Genomic DNA, 27,805 nt, shown 5'->3' with positions numbered 1-27,805 from the left:
GGGCTTTAAATTTTAATAAATAAAATAAATAATAATAATATGTATATTACAAAAGTAAATAATTATTTTTAGTACAAAAAAGAAAAACTTTGTTATACAACGATAAAATTGTACTTCATTGTTCAACATTCTGGGCATCTTTTACGTTTGATAAAGTATCAAGAAAATGTGGCCTTGCAGCTTGAGGATACTGAAAAAATAAAATACAACGAGAACAGTTATAAATGTATTTCATTGTTCAACGTTCTGGGCATTTTTTACTTTAATTAACATATCATTAAGTTGTAGCATTGAAGCTTGAGGAAACTGAAAAAAAAATTGTTATTAATAATAGTATAGATTAAAATAGGTTAAAAATAGGTGCTCAAGATTTCAAAATCTGAAAAAAGTTACTATATAAAATTTTCTCGATTTTTATCATCACATAAAATCTGGCAATCAGGATAAAAATACCCACTAAAAAAAAACTGTCACTGTTTCATTCATAGACCTAATGAAAGTTCTTATCGAGTACATGGCTGATTATAATTGTCTTTAAATTTTTAAGAAAAATATACTAATACCAAAATAGAATTTCTGTTATCTGTTTTGATAATTAAATACATAACAGTTAATTTTAATGAAAATCTCTGTGATACACTGATATATAAATCAATAATTTTACTATTGAATATTAATTTTTTTATTAACAATACAAATTTAATTTTAAAAAATGACCTATGCTCATAACATTTTGATCATATACCAACTCTTAAAAAATAATCCTGATCACTTCTAAATACATTATATTATCTCAAAAAATACTTAAAACTTCAATTACAGTTATTTAATTACTTACTACTTCTCTGAAATAATTGAATAATTGTATATCATCATTGTTTGACCTGAAAGCTTGCGATGAACCTACAATTAAATTATAAAATAAAAAAAAAATCTATAGTCAACTTATATGAGATAAAATGAAGCACAAAATGCATATAATGTTAATCATAGGACTAAACCAATTAAAATTATTATGTTAACAGTAATTAATTTTTACCAACAGTCATGGGAAATGTAAAGCATACCTTTTAACTATTAATTTGAGCATATGCCTACTAAAATTCTGTACTTTATATTGAAAATAATAATTCACTATACATAGATATACCTACCAAGTAACTTTTTTAAAAACTTTTGAAAACTTAAGTGTTACCCAACAAGACTTTAACACGTTGCCGCCACATGGCCGCAGGCGGTCATCTGTGATTCTCAAATTGTATGCATTTGTGATTGCTGGTGCCCATAATTCATCATTACTACCATGCTTCGTGAGCTGGCTATCATAAATGAATTTGGTTTTATACTATTAACTTTTCTATAGTGCTACAATAATGCACTAAAATAATGACCGTGGTGTAGCGGGAATCAATATAATTTTTTTGATGTAATACATATTTTTTTTCGTTTTTTTTTTCAAATATTTGGTAAATACAAATTGGAAGACATAGAAAAATATGCTTGGCGTACAACAAATACCAATTGAATGACTGCCGGAGGCCGTATGGCAGTCAACATGTTAAATAACTCAGATATAATTAAGGTTAAATAAAAAAATGTTATTAATAAATAATAAATTCAAATCTAAAGGTACTCACCACCAGCTAAATTTGAGTTGTTAATTGAAGTTGAATTTAAATTTGTTGTCTGAATTCCATTTTTTTCTTTTTCATAATCTTCCCATGCTGCATTTCTGTCATTTTCGTCTAATTCTTCTGCCTCATTATTTTGTAATAATGAGTCATGTTCTAGTATGTCCATTACAAGGTCTTTATGTTTCAATATTAACTCAGCCATTAAACGATCCTATCAGGATTTATATACATTAACCAAATAAGAATTAACATTTTTTAAAAGTATTTAATATAGATACCTTAGGTAAGTTTAATGTTGTTTTGGGTTTGGTAGTATTTGGATCAAATTCATAAAGTTCTTCTTGGCATTTTAAATTAAAATGACGATCGATTTGATGTTCGTCAACTACACGGAAAGCCGTGGATAACTTTGATATTTGACGTTCATAAATTTTTTGCTCCATTGTTCCCTTATAATAGAATAAATAATAATTAAATAATAGAGTAAATTCATTTTTTTTTAATTAATATATTTTTTTTTTACACAAATACCTAAGTCTTTTAATAATAATCAATAGAAATTATTCGAAATAGATAATTTATTGTTGATCAAAAATAAACTAAAGAAAATAAATACATACCAACGGTTATAAATTTAAAAACTATGGAGGACCAGATTTCTATTACTTAGAAAATTATAATGTTTAATTTTTTTTTTAAATATATAAAGCCATTAATGTTAAAACTAAAATTATTTTTTAAAAAAACTTCATAATTTTCGAAATAGCAATACTGAAGAAAATTATTAAAATAATGGACCACTATAATATATAAATTATATTATTCTTAAATATTTATCTAGCTTGTATTCTATTTTAGTTATTATAATTACCTCAGAAATTAATCTATAGATATAACATGGTTTATTCTGTCCAAATCTAAATACACGAAATATACTTTGAACATTGAGAGACGGATTCCAAGTCACATCAAAAATAATAACTCGATTAGCTCCAACTAGATTAATACCTAAATTAAAAGCTTTTGTCGACAATAATAAAAGACGCATTCTGAAAATAAATAATTTCTTAGTTAAGTAGTTAATATTACAATAATACATTAATTTTAAAATTCAGTTAAGCAAATATTTACTTATGATTATCGACATCATTAAATCTTCCACAACAATCTTCTCTCGCTTTTAAACTTGTAGAACCATCAATTCTATAAAAATCTATTCCATGATTCCAAGATTTACCATAAGGACTCCCTTCATCATCTATATCTTCAGCATTTTCTAATAAATCTTGAATGAGATCAAGAGTAAATAAAGACTGACTAAATAATAACCTATATTAAATTAAAATCAATGATTTAAGTGTTAAAACAATCATTATTTACGATTAAAATATTGTTGTTTATAGCAAATTACAAGTGAACTATTTTTGTGAAAAGTGGCCAAGTTATTGGACTTTATTTTTCATTGAATTTCTTTAATTCTGTCTAATTGGTTTTCTTAAAAAAATAATATGGTTCATTATCTAAATCTATATGTGATAATCATGTACTAAGATATTATACTTAAATTGATTCATAACAATGTTATTGAGTAAACATATAAATAATAGCTATAATGAAATGATTTTACTGAATCTAGAAAAATTGTTGTATTGAAATTAACACTCTTAAAAAAAAAAAAAAATCATCTATATAAATGTATAAATGTATAAATATATACACAAATTATAGAAATAATTAAATTTTTAGTATTAAACGGGGTTTAAATAGTAAAGTTATAGATTCATATTTATAAAATTTATACATACACTTTATCACCTATGTTTTCACACTCTTGAAGTATTGAAAACATCATTATGAACTTTGAATACGGGTAAACTGATTCTAATTGAGGTTTTGATAGTAATGGTTTCCACCAGTTGAGATATGCATTATCTGAGTTCTTAGTGCTTGGCAAATCATAACCGGGAACTGGGATACATCATCAACAAAATTAACATCAATAATAAATAAATTAGAAATATAATAAATATAATTTAAAAATATTAAAACATCAATTAAAATATTAGAAATTAATGCTTTTGACTTTTAGAAAAACAGCTTTTACATGAATTTAAAATCCAGTTTCAACCGAAGATAATTTTTTATTATAAATATTGCTTAAACAATATTTTTCTGAAATTAATGATAACATTATCTCAGACTATAGTATGCTTCACGAAAACGTGTGAATGACCACCGTGCGCCCAATGGCCATTTCTTGTTGGTGGTGTCCAAACTGTTCCAAAATGTATAGTACCTATCGAGCCAGTGGCATGCACTTTTAATAGAGATCAAATATTGAGGCCCACTGCTTTTTAAAAAAATCGACACATGGCACGCTGTGGTCATCTGTACATTTTCGTGAAGCGTACTATAGGATATTATACCTATTCATAAGGTGAACCTTTGAAAATTAGAGAAAGATTTAATATTACCCATTTATTAAAATATTTTATCCATTTACATTTACAGTCTTCAATGTTTAAGATCAGTTTAAAAATGTACATTTTTATATTTGAATTAGAATATTATAAAATTTAGCAGATTATGATAAAATGATTATTTTAGAGAGGTACTTAGGTACTCACTTACTTGTTTCTTATTTAGATGGGTAATTCATTTAATAAGTAGTTGCTTTAAAAGCCAGTGTGTCTAAAGATCAGTTCTAGGATCTACATTATACAACATTTTCATATTAAAAGAAATAAAGAACTTTCAAACAGCCATTTTTTGGCAATACTCCAAGAATAATTTAATACAAAATACTATAAGAATATAAAACTTGTGTAGATTATTAATCAAGTAAATCAACAAAAAACAAATTAGCAGTGCCAACAAAACAGATAAGGAAGTAGAAATGCTATGTAAAAATTTGGGAATCTAACATTGCTTAATCTCTTTTGTAGTTAATAAATCGACGAGAAAAGTAAAATAATTTTTTATTTTAATCTAAATCATATTGTTAAATGGGTCATAATAATTAACATAATAGATTATGTTCATATAGTCATGTGTATAGTCAATACTTTCATTAAAAATAGAAGAATTATTTTATAAATAGAAATAAAATTTACCTTCAACTTCTTCAACAGAATTTGAATTACCTTCAACATCACTACTTTCATCATTTAACAATCCTGATTCTATGCTCTTTAATTTAAGTTTCTAAAAAGTAAAACATAATATTTTGTAATATTTTATGATGGTTAACAAAATAAAATTATATAAATACTTCTTGTTTTGATTCAATTCTTTTTAAATATAATGCTAATAATTTAGGATGGGTCCAAACCATTTGAAGCATATGGTAATTACTAAATAATTCTGGTTGTCTATAATCAGATAAATATTTCTGGTATAATTCTATTTGTATATCAGCCATCTTCAAATAAATTACATATTCATGCTTAGGTGGCAAGAAGGGTGTAAGAACACTATAATCAAATCTCTAAAAATAAAAAAATAAAATACACTTTAGTTTTTAAAAACCTAAAAAATATTTTTCAAGCGTAATATTGTATATTTTATATATACTTTAATTTAAGATAAAATTGAATAAAATTAATAAATTATACCTGTACAAATCCTTCGAGCATTCTATGTAAAACATGAGATCTTCTCTTCATTAATCTTACATCGGTTGCAGTTGAATCAGAGTATTGTCCATTAGTGATTGGATTTATAAAACGATTAGTAAACTCTTTTATTGATCCTAATAAATTTGGTCGGATAAAATCAACCATACAATGATCTAAATAAAATAAAATAAAGTATTCTTAAATTAATAATTAATTTATTGCTGACATAAGTTTTAATTTTAAATATCAAAATAATAAATTAATTAAATATTATAAATATTTACATTGCTATTAAAAATAAACAAATTATTGTTTTGTTTTAGTATAAGTGTTTATATGTGTAGCTGGATTCATTTTTACTTTTTTATTTATTTTATATCACTATATGTTGGCTAATGCTATTTGGAGCAAAAATAGAGCACACAATACTATCATACAGTGTATTTAAAATAAAATAGACCAGTTTTGGTAGATATAATGACAATAATATAAAAAAAATAATAATACGTAAAAATAAAATAAATAATAATTCTCTTTGATTAAACATCAATAATAATAACTAAATTTATATTTTGCTAATACATGTTATTAAGTATACATGTTTATATTTAAATTGATGTATAGTGCAAGAAAAGGTATATCTAAAACTTTTATAGTACCATTAAGTAATTTAATTCAAACAATACAAATAGTTTTAGTATAAGCATTAAACAGTATGGCCTAGCAGTATAGTTATTAGTATTTTTAGGGTAAATATTGACACCAGATTATAACAGTAATTGCAAGCTCACTATGTTTACCCTTTATTTTGAATTCTCTTTTAAAATAATATTGTAAATTCATAAAAAAGCTTTTTAATATGAAATACATACATTCTCTTAAATTATTTTGTAATGGAGTTCCAGTCAACACAATTCTTCTAAGTGATTTAATACGATTAACTGCTTTTGATATTGCAGTGCTATGGTTTTTTAATACATGTCCCTCATCGCATATGACCAAATCTGGTCCTGGATCAACAAGACCTTCAGAGATAGTAGGGAACTTATCAATATTCTTGAAATTAACTACTGATCTAAATAACTGATAACTTGTAACTAATACACCATGTTCTCTTTTCCATTCATCTATAATTTTTTTACGACCTTCATATGTTTTTGATCTAAAATTAAAATAATAAAAATTAAAAAAATAAATTTATTTCACAATATTTTTATATTCTTACTCAGTAAAATTAAGTACTAAAAAAGGTTCTCCATCAATATCATGTAACCATTTATAAAATTCCTTACACCAATTCTCAATTGTTGCATTAGGGGTAATTATTAAAATAGTTTTAATACCAGTCTCTGGATATCTAAATAATGTATGAATTAAAGTAATAATCTGAAAAAAAAATCTCAAATAAATATTTCATGATAGATAATGTAAATAAATAAAAACATGCAATAACAAAAACTATGGAATATATAGCATAAAAACATCGGCATAATTAGGGAGGTCTAAGGAGTATTATCACCACAAATTAAAAAATAGCATTCTCTAATCGATACAACTCATTTGCACACATTTGACATTTTTTACCCGGAAAATGATTCGACAACAATATTCATTATTAAAATAAAAACGAACAACTTATTACAACTTAAACACTGCATAAACACTTATTTTGTATTTTTAAATTTAGACTTACCAATTTAGATTATCAATTTTTGAATATTCTATAGCAATATAAGTTTATCTTAAAATAAAATTATATCATTAACAAAAGAGTATTAATATTATCTGTAAATTACTATAATTTGAAAATATTGTACACTAATTTTAAATAATTGTCGAGCTGAATAGTTTTAACTACAGTTCTAAATAAATAAAAAAAAAAAAGGTATTGGTAGGTTTCAAGCTTTTAAAATAGTAGTATGTGAAGACAATTGAACTTAAATAACATTACTCAAAATTAGTATAATACATTTTTTAAATTTATTAAGCAGTATATAATGTCAAAACTAATAGGGTACTATAATACTATTGTAATAGTCTTAAGCTTATATTAATGTGAAAAGAAAAATAATATGCTGTTGTAAAAAGGTAAATGTGTGTAAACGAATCGTATCCATCTCCAATAGGTTTAATATTAATATATTGAAATCTACGCTTATAGAATAATCAAAAAAAGCTCATAATCAGATATTTGAGTACCAATCATTAAACTAATTTATGCAGGTTAATAGATAAATAAAATCAAACTTTGATTCTACACAAAAATATCATATTTTAAGCGATTCAAAATTTAAAGGTTTTAAAAGTATAAAAATAAACTCATTCTAATTAATGTTATAGAATATTTTTCTCAATAGCCATTAACTTTGTTAATTATAGTTTAAATTTGAATGCAAAAAAAAAATACAGCAGAGCTTAAATACTCTGTTTATTTATTTATTTTTTTTAATTGAATTTTCATCTATTGATAATAGAAAGTATTGTCTTCATCAATATTGATTCGCATATTATGAATATGGAAAATTAAACATAATTTTATATAAGTGAGAAAAATAAACTTATAATTTATACAATTTATTAATTACTACATTAATACAACTTAAATACTATAATATATTGACCTATTTAATGATAAAAATTCAATATTTAAGTAAAAATCAAGTTATGAGTATTTTTAAATTTTAATATTTTACATACTAAAAATCTGTTATAAAATTAAAATAAAAAAAAAAACAATGTTGGAACTAAAAGAATATTTAAATTTGATAATAGGTACACACACACATATATATATATAATTTATTGATTTGGTTCAATGTAAATTTTCCATGTTATATGTTTGTAGGACAGAAACAATGAAATGATGTGATTCACAACCTCATAATATTTTTTACTCATTATAATCACATGTACTTTTATTAAAATAAAACAGGTTAGGAATTAACTGGTTATAATTAAACCAACTATACATTGATATACTAATTATAATGGATTCTATGTATAAGCTTAAAATAAAAAATATATTATTACATACTTGTAGAGTTTTACCTAGACCCATACAATGAGCTAAGATAGATCCATTTCCTTTATGTTCTTTTATTCTTCTCAATGATTCAAATACAGAATTCCATAAAAATGTCACTCCTTTTACCTAAATTTATTTTATACATTTTATTGGTTGTTAAATAAAATAAAATAATATTTATTTTTTAAAATATGCAAATCTAACCTGATGAGGTTTGAGAAATTTAACGAGATCTGGATGAACTGTAACAAGTTCTTCCATTGTATTTTCATCAAAATCTAATACCAACTTTTTACATGATTCCGTTGGTCTCGGCAAATTACATAATTTATTGTACTAAAATATTTAAACGAATAATTATGTTAAATTTGTAAAAAACATTAGGTTAATAATATATCTACTTCTTTTTGACGTTTTTCAATACGCTTTCTACGTAATTCTTCTTCTTTTAAAGCACTTTGTGTTAATTCGCTGAGATCTTCTTTTTTTTTCAATTTACGAATATTCTTTCGCCCTTTCTTTGATAACTGAAAAAAAGAAATTTAAAAACTTTTAAATTAAAAAACTGTTAAAAATTTAAATATAATAAGATAAATCAAAATCAAAAACTTTAAACATTTTGAGTTTATCTGAATGTGAATTTAAGAACCTTTAAAATTTCAGGTTTTATTATTTTAAATGAGATTTTGGACCAAATTTTTAATATCTTTTACAAATTCAATAAAATTATACAATAAATAATATATAAAAAAAATTAAGATATAGTAAATGATTTAATAAATATATAGTAATTAAGAAAAAAAATGTAAGTTAGTAGGAGATGATCATTATTATTTAAAAACAGTACCTAATGGTTTTAAGTTCATTAAAAATTGTATACTTACACTTTGATTTTTTGATACATTACTGTTATCAGAATCATTTACTTCTTCAGATTCATCATTAGATAGATTTACACTATAAAATATAACATTAATAAATATTTAACTAAAAATGTATATGATTTGAAAACTTACATTCTTCTTCGTTTTCTAACATGTATAGGAGATGAATCCTCTTCTGAACTGCTGCTACTATAATTGCTACTATCACTGTTACTAGTTAAGTCAAATAATCTAGCTTTACTAACATCATTTTTAGATTTACTTTTTGGTGTTTTTTTAAAAAATTTTGATGAAGAATCTGAGTTGTTTTCAGACGAGTTGGATGTTAACAGCTTTCTACATATATAAAAAAAAAATAACTACAATTCCTTAAGTGATATATTATATCAAACTATTACAAACAATCTATCAAGATTAAAAAAATTAAATTTTATATGACTAAGAAGATAAACATTATAAATAATAACTTTTTTTTTTAATAAATAAATAAATTATACAGGCAATATTGATGAAAATAATATTACATTTATGTAATTAACACTCTTTAATGCACATGAAAATGTTGAGTTAGTATAATCATAAAAGATATTTTTACATATAAATAAATTTGAGTTATTTTAATTTTACATTAAGTGTTTTGTAAACTTAATTACTTAAGTAATATCAATTTTATAAAAATATTATTTTTCTGGATAGACAACTAAAATTATGATTATTCAGAAATCATAATAATCACAATAATAATAATCTTGAAACAGTGTTTCAATAGAATTCTGAATTAATCACTCTTTTAATTTTGAAAATAAAATAAAAAATAATATAGTTGATCCACTTCTATCTTTGCTCAAATAATTTTTAACTAATAGATTACGACACAGTGGCGTAGCTAGACAATTTTTCTTAGGTAGGCCTGATATTTTGATGGAATAAGGATTATCAATTAATATTTTTATTAAATAAAAAACATGATATAAAACATTCATTTTTGGAGAAAAATGGATAGGCCCGGCCTACCTACTGGCTATGCCACTTTTACGACAATTACATCATTGTAGTATAGTTCTCCAAAAATGCAATCAGATAGCATTTAACTATAATTTAGCCAACTTGTGTCTTTCTGATAAAAGATAATGGAGTTATTTTTTATTCTAAACTAAAATAATTCTCAGTATTTGATACAATTAAATGTAATTGTTCTAAATTTAATGAACTTTTCACATTTAAATGTCTTATTCTTCTCTTATTGGACCATATCTTGAATGTGCTTGTCCTTTTTGAAAAACTAGGATTATAAGTCATAACAACCAAATTGAATCTTTATAAAAAAAATGTTTTTTGTTTTTAATAATACATATTATATAAATGAAACATCCAGAGAACTTCATTTCGGTTATAAAAATATTTTAATCTTAAAAGATAGAAGAGATTATACTTATGGCCACATTTTTTGAAAATAAAATTAATAATTATTTCTTTCTTAGTCTAATTTATACAAGATCATAACTGAAAAAAAATTTCTGGGGGTCCAACATTTTTTTAAATATCTAGATACTGAAAACTCGTCATACAATTTTGGATAGGGGTCCCCTGGACCTCCTCTACCAGTTACGGTCTTGAATTTATATCAAAATAAATAATATGAGAGGCTACAATCTTTTTTTATAAACTTAAATCCTCCAAATTTTATTTAGAATTTCCCCTATAAATATAATTTAGCTAGTGATCAATTGTGCAACAACAATGATATATTTACTAGTCAGTAACTTTATATTTATATAAGATTTTTTATTCTATTGTTATAAATTATTATTAATTTAATTTATAATAATTGTCATATTTTTATTATTATATCAATTTTTATAATTCAAATATAATTCAAATTAATTAAGACTTGTTTGTTTTGTAAATAAATAAATATAGAATAAGAAAAAATAATACATTTTAATATTTAAAATATTAACATTTTTATTTTTTAAATACAGATTGAAATAAGATAATGAAGAGATTTGTAAAAGCAAAAATTGGGGAACACTTTGAGTAAACTATTCAATATATTTGGCTCACTTTGAGTTTGACATGCCTACGTTAAATCATAAATTAAAATTTAATATAATATCATTCATTGATTATTATTTTAATTTAGATTTGAATTACTAGTAACACATGATGACAGAAGACAAGTTAAAACTTATTTCTTACCTCCTCTTATTGACACGTCAATAGTGGAACAAAACAAAATCAAAATAATGGTTGATAGATGATTATATTAGCATTGCTTAACTAAAGGTATTTAATGTTGTTAATTGTAGTGTTTGAAATTTAAAATATTTCATTTCAGAATATAAAAAAAATATGAAATATTGAATTTATTTTTTTAATACTAACATAGATGTATATATTAAGCAACAGCGTCTATATATTAGATTCTTAATTTAAATTGTCAAGCATAACTGTCAATTTCTTTTCCTTAGAAAACTAATTTTATTTAAAAAGATGGTATTGATTAATTTAGGTAATACTATATTTTTGACTAATTACAGTTATACTGTCGTTGATAATAAATAGTAAATACTTATCAAACATATTATATTTTTTCAATTATAGGGTAATAATAACAGTATACACCACTTTACACTATTCTTAATAAAAGTGGAGAAAATTGCATTAAGTAGCCAACCACAGCAGTTTGTAATTTTGGTGGCTATGTGAGTTTTTCTAAACTTATTTGCTATTATGAATAGAATATAGTAATAACAAGAAAATTATAATTACATATTTTATTTATAATAATTTATAATAGTGTGTACAGCTGTTATGTTTGTATTTAAAATTTAAAAATTTTAATTAACACTTTAATGATAATTTTAAAGAAAAAAAATCACTTACAGCAAACTAAAAGTAGCTCAAAAAGAGCAAAAATATTTCTTATAATATGTCTATTAAATGTTAAAATAAATATACCGTGAAAGCTACAAGATTTTAGTTTTACTTCTCTATTAAAAATTTGGTCTTGTCAAAAACTGGTATTGATTAGATATTCTAGTTTTTTACTGTTTTTTTTTTGCAATTTAATTTTTAATTTTTTGACAAATAAAGACTCCAATGACATGATAGACTTTAAAAAAAAAAAAAGATATTGCAAAACTTAACTACTACATTCTTTGCTAATAATACAATCTAAAATAATAATTACATACTACTTGTTTTATAATCACTATTAATTAAAACAGTACCTTTTTGTTGCTTTTGTTTTATTTTTGATTTTAAAATCAATATCACTATCATCATCACTTATTGATAGCATTTTAAATGATGATTGTTGTTTTGAACGAGTGACAATAGTTGTATTATTATGTACATCTGATGATTCTGACATTTCCTTAAAATACAACACAATTTAATTAATAAGTATTAAAAGGTAAAACATTTTTAGCATGCTAACAAATAATATATATTATTTACTATTTTAAAAATTAAGAATATGGTGTAATAAATACATTTTTAAAACTTTTATAGCAACTTAAAGATTTAAAATTAATATTATTTTTAAAACCAATTTGTGGTTTGTGATAAATTTTTAATTTTAAAATTCATATACACTAAATTATTATATGTATCAGATGGCCTCTTTAACAGGTTAACCGCCACATAACCACAGGCAGTCATCTGTGATTCTCAAATTGTATGCATTTGTGACCGCCAGCGCCCTTCGTTAATCATTACTACCATGCCACGTGACTGCCAGCAACCATAAATGAATTTGGTTTCATATTATTGACTTTTTTATGGCGCTACAATAATGCACTAAAATAAGGACTGTGGCTTAACGGGAATCATTACAGTTTTTTCAATTTTTTTTTCAAATATTTGGTATATTCAAATTTGGAAGACTTTGAAAAATATGCTTGGCATATAACAAATACCAATTGAATGACCGCCGGTAGCCATGTGGCGGTCAAAATGTTAAGTAAGTTTTTGGAGACCTTAATTAAGATTTAGTGTGCATGCAAATTAATGAAAACCCTCTGTAATTTACAATAAAAAATACTTTATGGTCTGTAGTAGTCCAAATAAAATTTAACCTCAATTTTTCATTTAGGTTTACTTGTATACAGGGGTCACTGATGATAGAGGGGGAGTGGAAGAACCATCAAGTGGGGAAACTTATGAGTTTTTTTTTAGACACACATTTAAACTATAAGATTGAATTTTGTTTAAATTTATGATTTCATATATTACATATAATTTATTTATATTTTATAATACTTTGATAACAGCTAACCTTCTATTTTTTTTATTTCAAAATTAATTTTATGATGTATTAAATAATTAAGTTACTATACACTAAATAGTTATTGAATTATAACAATCTAGCAGTTATAATAAATTATATTGACCAAGAGAAAAAACTATGTTTTTGAACAATTTTACAGCTTTCCATAAGTGCCCTAAAATCAATGCAATTCAAAATTAATCATAATCTTAATTTTTTTAAATTTTTAATGATTAATATTTTATTTAACAGTACTTAATTAATAAGATTCAATCGAAACTAAATAAAAAAAAAATCAAGGACTAACACAAAGAAAGAAGTTAGCAGTCTATCCATTCATTCTCCAAATTTATAAGTTGTTATTGATACAATATTAAATACAATTCCAATAAATTACTACTATCATAAAAACTTACAATGTCTTCATTGTCTAATTCGGATTCAGACATAGTATCCATATCATTAATGTTTGTTTGAGATTCTTGAGTCTTTTTATGATAATGTTCAATATTACGTCCTTTACAAGCAGTTAAGCATGAATTTATCACATCATCAATTGAGCTGTCATCTAAACAAAAAACAAATATATTAATTTTAAAAACAACACTGTACTAATTTAAAAAAAATGATTAAAATGTTAAGTGTCAGGAACATAAAATTAATCAATTGAAAAATATCACTATTTAAACTGATAATCTATGATGAATTAATTTATTTTTATTTCTAAAATTAAATTTCAAAGAATTATTATGCTGTTAGATTATTATTCAAAAAATGCTCTAACAAAAAGTTCAACAAAGCATCCATTATTATTATCATGTGACAACCTATTAGGTAAAATATCAAACCACTCTAATAACTATTAAATGCTAATATATATACAATGGAGTATTCTTGAAAAAAGGAATATAATTAAACATATTTTGCTTTCCAGTTCTTTAAAAGGCCAAAGACAAGTCTTAAGACTACAGAGGTTATTAAAGTAAAAATATTTTTTTGTAATATCTTGAATATTTCAATGGATCATGTATGTATATTTTTTATATATTTAATGCAGTTTAATTAAAAATTATTTAAATTTTTAATTGTTTTTTCAAAGAAAATTATTTATATTAATATCTACTTTAAAATCTGTGAAGAGTTTATAACATGAAACATGATTTGTAAGCTAGTAAGTATAATAACTATAATATGATAAAATATACAACACAAGAATTTTTGAAAGATATTTAAGAATATTTTGATGAAAAGAACCTTCAACTTTCAAGTAAATACCTATAACAGTAGGATAAAATAATAGAAATTTTATTTGATTATGATAATCAATTAATTTAATAATAAATATCATTCAATAATTACCACTGTCATTGCCACTGTTGTTTTCTATGTTAATCTGAGGAATTCCTACAGAACTTTCGATTTCATTAAAAATACTTTTCACTGATTCAAAAGAATTTTCATCATTATGATAATCGTTATCAGTACCTAAAAAAAAATTATTTATACACATGTTTGGTTAATAACTTAACACAAAATAATAATAAATAATCAAATCATCAATAATCAAAGTGGAAAAAATTTTTTAGGAATTAATAATTTTCTATTTCAAATTTTAAAAGAAGAAAGCGATCTAGATATTCAGTTATATCTTTTTATACCACTTTGTGTACAGTAGACATTGAGTGAGTCATTGTAATAGATGTATTAAATATGAACTTAATTATATGTCATTGAATATGAAAAACAATTCTGAGCAGAAATTATCTATTAGCCCAATGGTCTTCAACCGGTAGGTTGCAACCCATTTTTGAATAGCGTAAGCTTTAAAATTAAGTCGCAATAATTCTTCTTTTTAAAATTAAAATTACATTTATATAAAGTAAAAAAATAAGTACAAAGCTTACGTGGGTCACGAGTCCAAAAAGGTTGAAGACCACTGTATTAGCCTATATCATTAAATATATTTTATAATGTGCTTTTTTATATTGCTATTAGGTTAAGTAATTTATTCTAGTAATAGTAATACAGAAGATGTAATTAATTGATGTGGAAATATTGCATATACAAACATTATTATGTACATAAAATATAATGAATTATGTAAAAGTCCACACAAATCATAATTTTGAACTATTAACTCAACAATAAATGAATAGATAACTGCAGAAAGGAGACTTTCTAAAGGGGACAAAGCCGTTCAACCAAACTTCTGAAAATAGAGCTTGAAAATAACATATTTACAACAAAAATGGACATATTCAATATATGATTTTTTATCTCTTCTGAAAAGTTATAAAAAGTAGACTTATTCCTTTTCTGTAGATGGTGATTCAAATATTATTTTAAGTAGTGTAAGTATGTAGTTTTGCTCAAAATTGAATTTCAAATGTATATTAAAAAAAAGTGATAATAAATATTATATGTATATATATGTACATTTTTTTTTAATTTAATATGAATTACTTTGTATTACATTATTAAGCCTTAGATATAATAATTTAAAATATAAAAAAATTTCAACTGTTGCACATTTTTGTACTTTTTAAGCATTTTGACAAGATTAGAACTTTAAATGTTGGTAAAAATAAATAGTGTACGTATTTTGAATAAATTTTTAAAACTAAAAACTTGTGTGGGATCTATAAACTTTTTGACTAAGTGAAAAAATTGTTAAACATTTATAGAAATAAAACTAAAATAGTTTCAAATTTCAAATCTCTATAAATAACTCAAGAGTTGAAATATTTTAAACATTAAAATACCCATTTTTAATTCATTTATAAGTATACCAAAAAATTAAATCAATTTTATAGTAAATATTTGAAATTTTCACCAAATGTTTATATTAGCGTAATCTATATACAGTTAAATTTTCAAAATATTTTGCCTCTTTTTGAGTTATTTAAAGACAACTAAAATATTTGATTTTTCTGAGTATATAAGTGTCGTTAAAAAATTTTGGGCACCCAAAAAAACTTAAAAGTTTAGTATAAGGTTTCTCATAAGTTGTTCTTATTGTAATTAAAAAAAAATCAAAATTCGTTAGTCATATTTTTTTTTTTTATAAAATCGTTCAAAGATCAAATTTTTATGAAATACAGTATGACGAAATCGCGAAAAAGTTATTTTGTAATTGAGAATTCATAAAAAATTTTGTATTTATATCTAAGATTAAAAAATTCAACACTAAGTTTTCCATAAATTTTCCTTCAAATAGCTATAGAGAAATCTCCAAGCATCATAATAGGAAAAATGTAATGAGCGTTTCAATTTTAAATACTCACAAGATCGCGTAACAATAACGATTTATCCTCAAACAATTTTCAATATTTGTTATTATTCAAAAAGTATAAATTGTAGATACCTGAAAATTTCACCAGTTTTTTAGCTTGGCATTTTCTTAACATGATTTAATTTTCAAAACATTTTGCTTAATTTAAGGCTAGATATTTGAAATATTTGTTTTTGTTTAGCTTTTTTTTTTTATAAATATTGATAACAATTTTTTGGCTGAGTCAAAATACTTAAAAATTTAATACGAAGTTCCTCATAAGTTAGTCTTATAATTGTTCAAAAATTATAAGAATACATGGGCATAATTTTTTTTTATTAGCAATTGAAGTACAAATATTGTCAAAATTATTAATATTTGCTAATTATTTTGTAGTTAAAATTTATAAAACATTTTGAATATGTAGCTAATAGTTGAAAATTTAATACAAGATTTTCTGTAAATTTTGGGGTATTCAGGTCATTAAACATAAGCCACCTTTTTTATCCTCAACTAAAAAATATATCCTAAACTGTCAAATCATCTCCGTTCAGAATCATTTTTCATATACAATGATACCTACCATTGGATTCAAATTTAATACATTCATTATAGTGACCTACTATACAGCAGAGCGTTACTCACTTGACCATTTTTTACTATTTGATATTAATAAAAACTTTTATAACAATTATTAAAATATAGTCAACACTTAAACACTGTAATTATTAAATTATTATTATACTTGGTATTTAATAATATAGTTCACATAGTGTAAAATTATGTCAACTTTTAAGAATAGGAACAACCATAAAAATATAATTTATATATAATATATATATGAACAGTAAATTAGTAAAGAAAATAGATTAAAAAATAATAATATATTTAATATAATTTATTGTAAGTTAAAAAATCTTAAATTATTGATGACTAAAGAATAACATTATTGCATATTAAATAAAAATAAAGCAATATTTCTTTGTAAATATTAATTAATTTATAAATACCAGAATCGGTCTCGTCAAGTGTTGAAAGAAATTGATTAATGGTTTCCAACTTATTAATTTCATTTTTTGATCTTTTTGGAGATACTTTTAACTTAGTATTTTTTGTCGGTATTATAATAGTATCATCAGAATTATCTTCATCGTCTATATCAACTTTTGTAGAAAATTTTTCAATGGCATTTAAATTAATCAGCCTAAAATAAACATACATTAGTATATTACAATATTTGAATATTGAAAAATTTTTGATGTATTAGTATTATATTTATAAAATAAATTTATACCTATCATTTTCTTTTTCATCGTCAGATTTTTCATTAAGTATATTTTGATTTTTAGTTGAGCTTTTAACCTGGTTTTTTATCTAAATATTAATGAAAAATGTATAATTAATAAATATTTAATCATTTTTAATTTAAAATAACACCATAATAAGAAAGGGGTTATAATAAAATATTTTATTGCTAAAAAATGGTAAAAGTATGTTTCTCGTAAAATTATAATAACCTTTTAACACATTTTTTAAAAACATTTATAATTATTTCAATGTAAAAACAAGATTAAGATTAATTTTAACAGAAAATACAATCATTAGAAAAATTACTTGGAGGAAAACAAAAATAAATAAATAGGTAATTATCGAATTGTTTAATCACATTATATATAATTATTAAGGATTCATTATCAATGTACATTCAAAATTTCTAAAACTATAAACTTTCATGAATATATTTTTTTAACAAAGTTAAATTTTATATTTTTTTTAATGACAACATAGATTGAATTTCTTATTCCTAAGTAGAATATTTTATTTTATCAGAGTAATTAGATACATAAAAATCATATTTTGATGAGTTATGTACCTGTTATAAATGTTTAGTTCTTAAAACAATGAATAACATAAAAAAAAACATCCTCTGTATTAATTTATACAATGCTAAAATCAAATTTAAAAATAAAGAAACATTTATAGCTATGGACTCTTAGTAAAACTGTCAAAAGACTAAAATAATTGACAACAACCATACCTTTAATAAGTATAATACTTTGACAGTACTTATAATATGATTTTAACCCTACATTACACGCATTAAAAATATTCACGAGATTCTAAGCACACGTTCAAAACATATACTAAAACTCGATGAATTTAAATAATCATTATTTCATAACTCTTAAATAAATAAAAATTGTCAAATGCTTATATTGATACTTAATTTAAACAAATAAAACTTTCATATTAATGTTATTACGCTTAAGGTTATATCACAGTATACCACGCACAGTCATTTAGGCAATTTTTAATAAATAATGAACTTTGAAGCCTTCTTTACTACAGACATCAAATTGTATTCAATTGGGAGTTGTATCTAACTTTAGTTTATCGCCTAATTAGAAGGTACCTAGGTTGGATTGGATTAATATTTCATATTTTTGAAGGAATGAATAAAATTCTAAAAGCCCGGTCTTTTTGACCGTGATGCGTGTGTTCTAGGGTTAAAATAGTTGTATTTAATAATTCTAATCCAAATACTTTATGAACCTCTTTTTAATGAAACTATCTATACCAAAAAATTAATTCTATTATTCTTCAACAAAAAATTCTTATAAATATATATGAATTACATACTCGTTATACACACTTAATTAAGTATGAGCATTTTATAGTCAGAATTGTAAAAAATTTGTTCAACAGGGTATAAAAAAGCTTTTAGAAAACTAAGAATAAAATATTTTTTTAAATTTTTATAGTTTAAACCTATTAAATAGATAAAATAAATAAATAATTTTATTTTATACTAATTAATTAATATTATATATATATATATGATTAAAATACAATTGAAACACTAAAAATAACAATTATTTTTTTTTCAAAATCCCTAGTTCATTAAAAATAGGTTCTATTGTAAATATCAAATATTTTAAAATTCTTTTGTACCATGGCAAATCAATAAAATAAATGTGTTCATAATTCATAACTTAATATATTACCTTATTAGTTTTTAATAATGTACGATTTCTCAATTTTCTTGTGTACTCTTCTTTATCACCACTATCACTATTATCATCAAATAAATTTAAAGGATGAGCTATCTCCTTTTTTTCCAAATCAAGATGAATTTTATTAGATGGCTTATTTTTAATTATATTTGATACAAAAGAATCATCTAACCGTTCTAAAACAACAGTTAATTTTCTATCTATGCACATAGGTGTGGAATGAGCATTTAGAGATAAAGATGTTTCTTGGACAGTTGAAGAAGAATTGTTTGTGCTTGAATCATTAGTTTTAATTTTTGGTTTCTTTTCTGATCTTAAACTTCTTTTAGTAGATCTGTTTGGTGTTTTTATTAAAAGATCAGCTGTATTGCTTTTAGTTTTATTGCTTAAATTTCTATTTAATATTGAATTATTAACTGAAACATTTTCATCTTCATCGACAGGCTTTAATAGAGATTTCATTATAGCAGAAACTCCAGGACTCAAATATGAATTAATATTAAATATTCTCTTGAAATTGGTTAAAGTAGAACATGTTTTCTCTAAAACATGCTCACAAATACTGATAAACTCATTGAAATGATCATTAATTGGACTTAGATTGTTAGAAGAAAATGTTGACAGTTCATTCATTAAAGATAACTTATATGATTTTAAAATAAAATCAATGCATAAATTGTTTTTAATTTGATCTATTTTAGAATTTTGTCCAATTTTAGCTTCTTTTAATAAGTATTTTCGAACAGCTTGTTCGTGATCTGTTTCATTCACTAATAAACCATTAGGCAGACATCTGAAAATAATTAATACACATATGTTAAGTATTTTAATTAATAATAAATTATAAAATAATTAGGTACAACATCCAATTAGAAAAACTAAAACTAATTCAATTTTATTATTATTAAAGCAATATAGAAAAAAAAATATTATTTTTAAGGTGGTCTCCCATGATTATACAGACATGATGTTACCATGTCTTAAGTAGGTTATTAAAATATAGAGGAATTGTTTAACATTTACAATATACAGTATGGAACCTCAATAACTTTAATCAATTGGGGGCAAAAAAAATAATTTGAGTTATCGAAAATTCGACTTACAGAGAATCTCGATGACTCATCAATGTAAGGTAGGGAACAAGGCATTCCTTTAAGTACGCGAAAATTAGACTTGTAGAGGTTCGAGTTATCAAGGTTCCGCTGTGATTTAATTTAGTAAATAAAAATAAAAATTCTGAACAGGATAGTAATGTAATACCATTAAATGGATGTTGGTGCATTATTGGTTTTTGCTGTCTAACCAATATATTTCAGCAAATTTGCTTTCAACATCACCTATCTTGTAGAGTCATAGGCACAACTAGGGGGATGTTTGGGAGTGCTGAAACACCCCCAGCTTTTTATTTAGCACCCCCAGATTAAAACCACCAAATATTTAAAAATCATATGAAATTTTTTTTTTTATTATTTGAAGTTTATTAGCAGAAACACAAATCGGCTGTGATGTTTATAGTTATATCCAATATTAGGTGTGTAACATCTACAATTATTGTAGAAATCATAGATGATAAATTCTTCAATCAGCAGTAATTTTGATATCATTTAAAAATATTAAGGTTTTAGGTAACAGAGAAGTGATAAATTGATAAACCCAGTAGTTTATTTATAGAATATAATCACTTCATAGTTAATTTGATCAGCCAATTGTTATTGTTTGGTTTTTTGAAATTTATACATTATACATTTATAAATTTATATTTTTATATTCGTAAGGCCACATTTCTAAATTATATAAATTGTTAAAAGTGGCTCTTACAATTCCAGTGAGTCCTGCTAAAAGTGAGAGAAGCTTCTTTTCAATGAGTCGCTTAAAAAACTGGCTAAGAGCAAGTATGGAACAACAGCGTTTTACAAATTTATCAATATTACACATCGAAAGAAATATTGTTGATAAAATTACTTCTTCAGAAATACTAGAAAAGTATTCAAATAAGAATAGAAAATTAAAAAATATTAGTATAAGATAATATTATTATGTATGATATATATGTAAATAGGTATTCCGTTTATACACTTGGTTATTATTTTTATCACTTACACAATTATATAATACACCTAATGCATTTACAAAGTATATTACAGCTTATATACTTAAATATTAGTTTGGAGGTGTTGGGGCTATGACCCCGCGGCTCTGTGTCATCTGCAAAATTTTAGCATCCCCAGTATTTGGCCTCTAGTTGCGCCTATGTGTAGTGTTAGTATTGGTATTAAAATGTATTTACTTATAATCATATTTAAAATTAAGAACAATATGTAAGCATTTTTAAATTGTAATATATAAAATACTTATAAAATTATTTTATTTTTTTTTTAAAAAACCAACATAAATACAATTCTTAACTTTAAGATTGATTATATAATAGTTAAATTCATTATTAGTAGAGCGCAGATTTATATACATTAAAAACCAACCAAATATGAGCTAAAAAAATATACTTAAATATATGCACTAAAATGTTACAATATGCAGCAATATTATACAAAAAATTTAGTTGTCTTAGTTTTATTTTTTATGGTCAAATGTTTTTTGTATAAATAACTAGAATATTAACATTAACATCTACTTACAGTTGAGAACAAAATACTTTCAATACATTAGCAGCTAGAGCTCTTTTCTTCCACAACATTTTTGGTGCACAATTGAAGCATTGATTTAAAACACCAATAGAAACAATATCAATTTCATGATTTTCTACACACCGCTAAAAAAATATAATTTATTTTTTAAATAAAAATATGTAATATAATATTTTTATTACTCATATTAACTAAAATATAAATAATGGATTTAAATAAATGTGTAATTACATTACAAACATTGAAATTGCATTTTATACAATTAGATAGATCTTTGTTGGATTTGCACAAGATACAACTATACATGTTGCCTTCACACAGTTTGTAGAAACAGTTCTAAAAAGTAAAAATAACAATATAAGTACAAATATTAGAACTTTAATAAATAATACAGTTATTTATCAAAAAATGATTTATTTATTGTAAAAAAAAACATGTGAATACTGAATAATATTATGTTAAAAATACTGGAATTAAACACAGAATATATTACAATACTGAAACATTATAACATAAAAAGTCAAAATTACTGATTATAGAAACTTATTTTTTTAATAAAATAAATAAGACTTACGTAGCAACATAGAAATAGATGACTTTGATGAACCATTATCATTTTCTTTGAAATAATTTCGTGTAATAAATCATTGTTACAAATTGTACATTTAACTTCACAGTTCAAAATTTCTTCAACACCTAGTAAAATACAAAATGTAATTTAAATTTATGGTTCAACTATTATTAACCTATATTTTAAAAATTAATTCATTAATTTCTCCAATGATTGGGGTAGGTATTCAGTAATTAGCACTACCATTTTGATGAACCTTGGGCCACAAGCTCTGAGATGAAGTAACATCAATCTGACCTTCAAGATAGAGAATTAAGGCTAACAACCAAAACTTGAAAAAAAAATATTAACTCAGGATTCATTCATCAGGGCACATATATCTGGTACAAGATATCAGTATGGCTCTTAATTTTATAAAACTAACTAGATTGAGTACTAACAAAATATGTTTGAATATGTAATCGAATATTACGCTAAACAATGGTTAAATATGCGATAAAAACCTATTAATTGTGAAGTAATAACTTCTAAAGAAAATTAATTAAAATTATTTGTTTAATATATAAACAAAACTTAATACCTTTGATTTTTAATTCAAATAATTAAATATATTATTATATTTTATTACTTAAAAAACAAACAATAAACATTTCATTATTTATAACCCTAATTACACACATTAAAAATGAATCACAAGATTCTACACACATTATCTTTTTGACCGCAAATTGAAACATATCAATTATTAAAACTCAATACATCATTATTTTATTGCTCTTAAATAAATAAAAATTGTCAAATGTTTTTATTGATACTTAATATAAACAAATTAAAATTTCATATAAATGTTATTACATGTAAGGTTATATCACAGTATACCAAGCATACAATCTTTTAGGCAGTTTTTTCAATAGATAATGAACTTTGAACCCTTCTATACTACAGACGTCAAATTGTATTCAATTAGGAGTTGTATCCATAGGCGCCAGGTTTTGTAAATGCCGATGGGGGCCAAACTCACAAATTATTATCCTTAACTTTTACCCTTCAAAATAATTTAAATATATGTGGTTAAAGAGTAGAGACGCAGGAAGTGGACTACTTATGTCTATATTTCCTTAAATTCAATTAAAATCTCAATCTTTTCAATGGGGGCTGAGACTCCCAAGCATCCATGCAGTCGGCGCCTATGGTTGTATCTAATTTTAGTTTATTGCCAATTAGAAAGTACCTGGGTTGGGTTAAATTAATATTTCATATTTTTGAAGCAATAAACAAAATTCTAAAAGCTCAATCTTTTTGACCATGATGCGTATGCTCTAGGGTTAATTAAATATTAAATAATAAAAATGTAGGTCATAATTATTTGATATATTTTTTAATTTGTACTAGATAGTATATAAGGATTTAGATCATTAAAATTAATAGAATATAACAAATGTTTAACATTAAAAAAAATACAAGATTAACAATATATTTCCTACTTAATTAAATAAGATATTATAGCTTTATGCAATGTATATTTAATTTTTATCGGTTCAATAAGTCAATTTATTGGGCCAATAACTATTTATTGAACCAATTTAGTTTTGTGCAACTTGCTCATATTATTATAATCATATCATTAGTAAGAAGATTAACTTGCAAAATCTTCAATTGAAAAGCTAAGTGCTAGGGCTCAAGTCAATGCATGAGGCTCAGCACTCAAAGCAGACAATTTACACAATAATCTTTTTCTTGTATTTATTTACAAAATTTTTTCACAGCAAAATAAATACAATAAAAGGATTATTGTATATGTAGTTCAGTCTTTTTCTAAGACCATAATGTAATTAATAACTACTAGTTATTCAAAAATTGATTATAATTTTTAAATGTTATTTATTGTTACTCTATAAAATATGTTACAGATTGTTATTTTATTTGTGGTCACACTGATTAGATTAGGTTAGTGTTAGTGGTTTTGGCGGGAATCTATAGAACACGTCTTATTATGTCTAATCCTTCACTTGCATTATTGTTGATGTTATTATTACAAAGAATAAATATTTATTGAATCAATATTTAACTAAATAATGATCCATGAAAGTAAACAATATTTAATGCATCCCGGCATTAATATTCTAATATTGTAAGATTAGGATCATATCTTCTAAATTCAATCATCTTAAGATAAAATACTATACAATCTAGTTTTTCTTAATAATATTGAAAAAATAAATAGACAAAGCTCTTATTAAAACCATTAAAAATAACAATATATAAATATTCTAATTATAGAATTAGTAGATTTATATACAAAAGCTTATCAATTGTCTATAACATAATTAAAGAAATTTTTTGTTTTAATGGTTAACAATGAAAAATATAAACATTATAAACCCCAAGTTATTAATACCAAAAATTAATAAGTAATTTGTTAATTATTCTGATGTTAAGTATAACATATATTTTCATTATTTATAAAATATAAGATCTGTTATGTTTTTAATACATATATACAAAGTTATAATTTTCTTCTATTGCATATTATGATTTTTATGTATGTAAAGTAAATTTCTTCTAAGTTTAATGACTACCTAATTTTCAAGCATTAAAAACATTTTTTTTAAAGTAAAAGAAAATGTAAAATCGTAATAGAAACCAAAACAAAATTATTTTATAACAAAAATCATAATCAACACTATAAGAAGAAAAAGAAAAACATATTTATTTAATAGTGATGGGCATAATCGATTATTGAGTTAAAGTCGATTATATTATAATCGAATGATTATTTCAAATGATATAATTGTTATTTATTTCAAATGATATTTTCGGCGATGACCTGCAATTCTATATTATAGCGCGACAAGTTAGAATCGAATTGTTCGATATATACATTTAATTATAGGTTTTTTAAATTTAGTTTTTATTTTATTAATTATTACTACCCTATCGCTGCACAGTGTACATCTATGTGAATATGTATATTAATAAAACATGTAAAAGTAATTTATTAAAAATTAAAATGTATAAATTAATTTGTAACGTGTCCGAATGCTTTCTATTATTTAGTACAGGCATAATAAGTAATAACTAACAGTTTACTGTAGTAACTACTTTGATTGAGTGATCTCTCGATAATGGCAATATTTCAATTGAACATTTCGAGTGATATCTCGATTATGAAAATGTCTTGAATACTAATCATTCAATTATCGAAATCATTCAATCATGCTCATCACTAATTTAATTAAAATCAAAACTAAAAAAAAGAGATGTTGAATAAAATATTATGGTAATTAATTTTTATTTTCTAATTTTAATCAAGTTTAATATGAAATAAACCATAACTGAATAATGTAATGCTTATTTTCAAGTATTGGGTTAAATTAAGTTTACTAATATTGGTCAGTTGAATTATCCTATAAAAATATACATAATTCTAAACAAATAGAAAATAGAATACTAATTAAAGTAAACTAATTATTAATAACTAAAAAAATTTGAATAATATTAATAATAATAAATTCTTTTAGAGAGCACCTCAGTAACATTTACCTCCATAATTATTTTTTCGAAATTTGATCTCATCGTCATTTGGATAAATGGTATCCATTTTGATGGATTAGGAACTAATCACCAATCAACTTCAGACTTCCAATAAACTTACAAATGCACTGAAATACAACAATTTAAAATAACTATCAGTGGCTATTATTAGACATTATACTTATTTTCATTAAAATGTAGTGCACAGACATATAAAAAATATTATGTGTTATATGTAGGTAATGTTTCTTTTTCTCAATATTAACTAAGAACCATGAATTCAAGTAAAAAACATTACTCCAATTATTTATAATTTTATGTTATTGTAAAAAGTTAGGAAAAAAAACATTATATAAATAAAAAAAAAAGCTTAAAATATGTAATACGATTTAGTTTTTCTTAAATTTCATGTAGGAAAACAAACAATTATACCAAGTCAAAAACTCCAGGCACCACGACCACGGTAAACAAGTCACAAGTCGATTGAATATTAAGGACGTTGAAACTTCAAGCTATAAAAATACATTTAAGTACTTCAATAAAATAAATGAAACGAATACTACAATTTAAGTAATCAACAGTCAACACTCACCACTCATGAGCTGCAGTCATGGCGTACCTTCTGCAATATTAGCGGCAGCGGGAAGCCGCAATCACAAAATGTCAACAATAATACTTTTATAAAAATCTTAATCACAATGACAGTGTAGCCAATACGATAAATTCAATGGGATAATAACACAACAATAATAACTTATAAATACATATTATTCAATACTTAAAAAATAAAAATTCTGAATTCTGATCATTCGGAGTAAATATCTGACATTTTGTCATTTATGTCAGCATAAGACCATGGCTTAAATATGCATAAGACATAACTACATAAGTGATGGAAGTTTTTAGTTTAACAATTTACAATGTTATGTTTTATTATTTTATTCTTATTGTATTAAGTCTGAACTCTAGAGTCATCTGCACTCATCACAATCGGATGTTTTTATATTGTTCAATAGGTACCTAGTTGGATTCTAGTTAAACATTTTCTTTTCACTTCACCCGTTTCATTGTTTAAATTAGACTCTAGTTTTCTTAATACTGCAAAAACAAACCCTAAAAAAAATAATCCCATGAAAAAAATGTACTTTAAGAAATTTTGTAAATTTAAAAATAAAAATGTGTAAGTGAAGACTAGGTAATGATTAATATTTAAATATTATTATATTATTGAGTATCATTATTAAAGTTAGAATTTGTATGTCATCACGTATTGCGCATAATAAAATTTTTATGTCACCACAAGGTACAAACAATGTTATATTTGGGTTCAATGATAATTT

At 23.3% G+C, this 27,805-nt stretch overlaps 1 protein-coding gene across 3 annotated transcripts; it reads right to left on the bottom strand.

Moving 5' to 3' along the window:
• Nucleotides 1-25: 25 nt before the first annotated feature.
• On the bottom strand, nt 26-27,201 carry LOC114124631 (transcriptional regulator ATRX homolog). Of its 3 annotated transcripts, XM_027987939.2 has the most exons (30): nt 27,058-27,200; nt 26,898-26,977; nt 26,475-26,593; nt 22,935-23,056; nt 22,592-22,696; nt 22,352-22,485; nt 19,710-20,511; nt 17,999-18,078; nt 17,715-17,908; nt 14,793-14,918; nt 13,850-14,001; nt 12,394-12,539; nt 9,293-9,496; nt 9,161-9,233; nt 8,678-8,803; nt 8,481-8,612; nt 8,286-8,402; nt 6,477-6,637; nt 6,124-6,413; nt 5,249-5,424; nt 4,906-5,121; nt 4,748-4,838; nt 3,440-3,602; nt 2,766-2,963; nt 2,506-2,683; nt 1,913-2,083; nt 1,638-1,845; nt 839-903; nt 262-306; nt 26-190 (listed from the first exon to the last, which is right to left on the bottom strand). In XM_027987939.2, the coding sequence occupies exons 3-30, from the start codon at nt 26,530-26,532 to the stop codon at nt 116-118; spliced, it is 4,608 nt and encodes a 1,535-aa protein (XP_027843740.2). In that variant the 5' UTR covers nt 26,533-26,593; nt 26,898-26,977; nt 27,058-27,200; the 3' UTR covers nt 26-115. The 3 variants fall into 3 exon arrangements, with proteins under 3 accessions (XP_027843740.2, XP_027843742.2, XP_027843741.2); XM_027987941.2 differs by lacking the exon at nt 839-903 and having other exon boundaries at nt 27,058-27,201; XM_027987940.2 differs by lacking the exon at nt 27,058-27,200 and having other exon boundaries at nt 26,898-27,051.
• Between the last annotated feature and the right edge of the window lie 604 nt (nt 27,202-27,805).

This window comes from Aphis gossypii, chromosome 1, assembly GCF_020184175.1.
Source record: "Aphis gossypii isolate Hap1 chromosome 1, ASM2018417v2, whole genome shotgun sequence".
Classification (NCBI taxonomy): Eukaryota; Metazoa; Arthropoda; class Insecta; order Hemiptera; family Aphididae; genus Aphis; species Aphis gossypii.
Note: the sequence above shows the minus strand (reverse complement) of the source record. Positions and strands in the feature narration are given on the sequence as shown.

Excerpts from the sequence above, each read along its gene's own strand:
- LOC114124631 (XM_027987939.2), bottom strand. The coding sequence starts at position 26,532 with ATGGATACCATTTATCCAAATGACGATGAGATCAAATTTCGAAAAAAT. Across the intron at positions 17,909-17,998 it reads GATGAAAAAGAAAATGATAG|GCTGATTAATTTAAATGCCA; the intron begins GTATAAATTTAT and ends TGTTTATTTTAG. Across the intron at positions 14,919-17,714 it reads ACTTGACGAGACCGATTCTG|GTACTGATAACGATTATCAT; the intron begins GTATTTATAAAT and ends ATTTTTTTTTAG.